The sequence below is a fragment of the Musa acuminata genome, chromosome BXJ1-10 (genome assembly GCF_036884655.1).
Source record: "Musa acuminata AAA Group cultivar baxijiao chromosome BXJ1-10, Cavendish_Baxijiao_AAA, whole genome shotgun sequence".
Lineage (NCBI taxonomy): Eukaryota > Viridiplantae > Streptophyta > Magnoliopsida > Zingiberales > Musaceae > Musa > Musa acuminata.
Window position 1 is genome coordinate 17,843,280 of NC_088336.1, and position 4,681 is coordinate 17,847,960.

Below are 4,681 nucleotides of genomic sequence, written 5' to 3' on the forward strand. Positions count from 1 at the left end.
CGATTAATGCATGCAGCCGTCTCCTTTTACATCAACTTCTGACATGTACGTCTTCAACTCTGTTTAAGAGTTTTTTTTTTTTGTTAAATAACAAGTGATTACATACGATTTGTGATTATACTCGAAACAACTTTTTGATTTGAAAAATAACTGCTAAAGTACTAGCACTGCTGAAACATTAAAAAACAAGATAGATGTGTACCTTGCGAAACTTTGTATATCATTTGTGATTTCTTGTTCAAATTGCTGTAATTCTCGTTTGAAAACCTCTGTTTTGAATATGGTTTTAAAGTTTTAACCTCGGTTTTGAACAAAATCCTCGCTGATAAATTAAATGAAGGGAACTGACAAAAGTTGAAAAGCTTGATGAATTAGTATTTGTCTGTCGTGCTCATCTTCTCGCATTAGTTTCGTGACACAAGTGATGAAAAGAATAGAAAATAAAAACAATTACTTTATTGAAGAAGTGAAGAAGTTTTATTGAAGTAATTAAAAATGCTTCAATACATTAACATTTTTCGTCTCCTATTTATACAGATTAGAATACAAAAAGCAATGAGGTTGATTCATTTTTTGTCCACAAATAGGTGAGAGTACATCCATCAACTATTTATATCTATTTTGTTAGTATAAATGGTGGCCCAAAATCTTCTTTTTCCTTTTGAAGCCTCAAATGTTTAGACGACCAACGTATCGACACATGCATTTTCATGGTCTATGTTTATAATAGTTTGATGTTTACCCCGGGCATTGCCTCTTACGACATGCATTTTCTTAGAATTTACATGTTAATGTCTTACTAATTGGTGAGGTCTTACGATGATTTGGCAAGCTCATATTGGTTTAATGCAAACTGTTTAACCTTAATTTCAGATTTCTTCTACTGTGGATCCAGGAGTATGCTTCAGAAACAATTAGATGCCGAATCCGAGCTTAATGTACCCTCCTTTTTTTTTTTGCTTTTTTTGCTTTTATAGGAGAATATTTTCTGTGCTGCTTAATCTGAAGCCTTCCTTTAACATCAGATATTGTAATTTTGGTGAACAAGTGAGCATATATATTGATGTATGCATTAAATTATGTCATCCAAGTAGCCATCTGTGTCTGAGTCGTCTACATGTAGTGCTACAACTGTTATGTATGAGCTGCGTGGTAATGCTGCAACCGGAGTTCGCCATCATAGACAACTTGGCGGCACGACGAAGCCGGAGGCGGTGCCATCGGCGTGCTTACAGGATGATTCCGCCGCCGTGTTCCCGTAGGTGAGCTTGATGTCCTGTAACCCGATTCCGGTGCAGGGGTTGCTGGCGCTGCAGTCGAAGTTGACCGCCACTTCCGATGCAGACGATCCATGAATGTCATTGTACGTCACGCCACTGATCCTGACGCCGGAACTCTGTGGGGAAAGACGGTTAGCTTAACACGACTCATGTCGTCGTTGTTCCTCTCTTATTTCCTTTTTTCTTCAACTGATGAAACAGATGCAGAGGTAGGTGATGGTGATGGCGATGGCGATAGCGATGGTCAACTCACCTGGTCGGGGCATCCTCTGTCGCCGGGGCAGTAGTTCTGGTCGATGATGATGGGGTTTTGAACGATCTGCATCACGGCGTGCTCGAACACCACCCCCTTCACGAACCCCTGGCTCGGCCTCCCCCATGTCTTTATCCGCAGCCCATTCTCCGTCCCCGTGAACACCGCCGTGTTCACCGTCACGTTCTCCACCCCCTCCTCGTCGTACTCCTTCCCCAGGCTCCCGATGCTGTGGCCACCGCATCAGGTCAGCTTCGTCTCAGCTAATGGTACACTGGTTTCTGCTTGCAGTGCTTATTTACCTTATGCCGTGGCCTGGGCCGCACGCCACCTGTTCGATCCACAGGTTAGTGGTGCCGGGCCCGACGGAGATGCAGTCGTCGCCGGTCTTGATGCTGGCCCCGGTAATCGTCACGTGGCTCGACCCTTGGACGTGGATGCCGTCGGTGTTGGGGCTGTTCCCCGGTGCCGTGATCTTGACGTTCTGCACTGTCACGCCATCGCAGCCGTCGATCACGATGTGGTATAGCTCGCTGTCCGTCGATGTCAGCCCGCTGATCGTGATGTCCTTCGAGTTCCTGAACGTTAGCGACTGCATAGGCAGAAGACGATCGATTCATCTTTATCATTTATCATTCGAAGTAGATTGCGAGTGTAACATGATTAGCTCACCGAGGCTCCGGCGGCGCAGCTACGTCCGGCGGCCTTGCAGGCCCAGAGGGAGGATCCGCGGCCGTCGACGGTCCCGCCGTACACCGACACGCCCTCGACGTGGTGGAACACGAGCCAGTCGCCAGCCCCGCCGAGATCGGACGGCGAGACGAGCGTCCCGTCGATCTGGACGGTGATCTTGCTGCTGCTGCATGGGCCAGCGAAGGTGGCTTGGCCGACCAAGAAGTCCCCGGCCGGCACGTACATGGTGGCCGACCCCGCCGAGCCGCAGGCCGCTTCCCATGCAGCGAGCAGCGACTTGGCCGAGTCGGTCCGGCCATCTGACTTGGCGCCGTAATCGGCAATGTTGTATGCTGCTTCCCCATACGACACAAGGTCGTCGAAGACGACCACGAGGAGGAGAACGATGAAGCTCCTGAGCTGAGCCATGAAAGCACCGCAGCCTCTACTGAAACCAATACACTCGGTGGAGGTGTTGGAGAGCTTGATGAATGGACTGCTGATATTTATAGGGTTCGTGTGAAGGTGTTTGTGTTGGTGGCTGAAGGATGAAGGACGAAGCAAACACAGCCCGAGATTTACGAGGGAACACTCCCTCAGGTGCATGCATGTGAGAGAATGCTGTATTTTATTAGCATTTCTGCTTTTGGATTCTTGGGTTTGGCATTTTTAGAAGACAAGTAGGCACTAGAAAACGGGTTCTTCGATCCGTCAAAGGAGAAGAAATCCAAGAATACCATGTGCACTTGGTGTTGAAAGTCAACCGAGGTAGGAACACGGTGAGACCATTTCGGTTGCTGCAATCAAGATCTCGATGGCAACTGCTGCTGCCATTCTTGAACTCGGGTTTAGCTTGCAAGTCATCTGATTGGGTTCTGCATTCTTGTTGGAAGAGCTAATCGAGTTTGAGTGGCACGAACTGGTTGATAAGAAAGGCATCAAACCTCGTCATGCACTGTGACAAATTTAGATGAGTGGAGATGAAGGCGGCATTTATTTGAGATGTTAAAGTCAAAGAAGTAACATTTCCGTCAACCATAGGAAATATTGGCCTCTAAGTGTGGTTTTTTGTTCCTTGGTTAATCGGTATACCCCAAAGTCACAAGCCACCAAATGTTAAAGTCAAAGAAGTAACATTTCTCGTAAACCATAGGAAATGTTCCTTTCTTGGCTTAATTGTCATTCACAATTTTGCATGATATCATCATTTACCATCTCATTCTTTTATAAATCATGATACATGTGTGCTATCAAAATGTCTCTCGCCCACAAGATATTCAATTAGTAGACTTCCTCAACAAAGTCTCTCACCCATAACTGATGTGTGATTTAGGTGATTAATCGAGGGAAATCTCTCTATCAAAACTTGTATAAATACTTATTACCTCAATGAATAAAATTCATCTCTTTCACAATCTATTCTTCGATTCTATATTAAACACATATATAACATCGAGGGATGCTCGACATTTTTCTGAAGCTATTCTCTGTCTAAGAAACCCAATTATTTTTCGATCTAACATCTTCCACTCATCATCTGTCATAGTTGTGGGTTTTGCGCTATCCCCATACAAAGGTCAATACAAATCTTTGCAATACAAGAGATCTTTCATTCTTGTTTCCCTTTCAGCCCTGGCATAAAACTCTTTGAAGACATTAATCACATGATATTTAGTCTTCAAAGCATAGGCCCAAACTTTTCTGAGAAAATCATCTATAAAAGTGACAAAATAAAGTGCACAACTTATACCAAGAACATCAACAGATCCACTAAGAGTTTTTGTCCTCAAAGGACCACATACATCTGTATAAACACGGTCTAAGGCATGCATTTTTTTAGATAAAGCAGCACTAGCAAATGAAACTCTACGTTGTTTACCAACCAAACAATCAATACAAGGGTTCAGATGTATACCTCTGAGGTCTGGTAATACCTCTCTCTTGGAAAGAGCTTGCAGCCCCTTCTCACTCATGTGTCTCAATCGCCTATGCCCCAACTCCATACTGAAGTCTTTCTCTGTAGCATTTAACTGCTCACCATAAGCTTTAGCTTGCAACATGTAAAAAGTATGACATTTCTTTCCACTAGCTATAACAAGAGAACCCTTACTGAGCTTCCATTGCCCTTTGTGAAATCTGCTTTCATAGTCTTCATCATCTTGTCTTCCAATTGAAATAAAATTCAGCCTCAAGTCAATCACATGCCTCACATCCTTAAGCACCAACTTGCAGTCAAGGTTGGTCTTTAAATGGATATCACCCATTCCTATGATGTCTGTTGTGCCATAGTTGCCCATCTTGACAACACCGAAATTTCCAAACCTGTATGTAGCAAAAAACACCCTCCGTGGTGTAGCATGATAAGAAGCACCTGTGTCAATCACCCACTCAAGATCCTGACACACACAAGAAAAAATATCATCAGAAGGAGACAAAATCAAATAATCACCACCCTGCATTATAGCTATGATATTAT

General features: G+C 44.2%; 1 protein-coding gene across 1 annotated transcript; it reads right to left on the bottom strand.

Moving 5' to 3' along the window:
* Positions 1-966: 966 nt before the first annotated feature.
* Positions 967-2,880, bottom strand: LOC135594915 (polygalacturonase-like). Its single transcript, XM_065085420.1, has 4 exons — positions 2,206-2,880; positions 1,836-2,125; positions 1,534-1,762; positions 967-1,396 (listed from the first exon to the last, which is right to left on the bottom strand). Exons 1-4 carry the CDS (start codon positions 2,809-2,811, stop codon positions 1,178-1,180), a joined length of 1,344 nt encoding a protein of 447 aa, XP_064941492.1. The 5' UTR covers positions 2,812-2,880; the 3' UTR covers positions 967-1,177.
* Between the last annotated feature and the right edge of the window lie 1,801 nt (positions 2,881-4,681).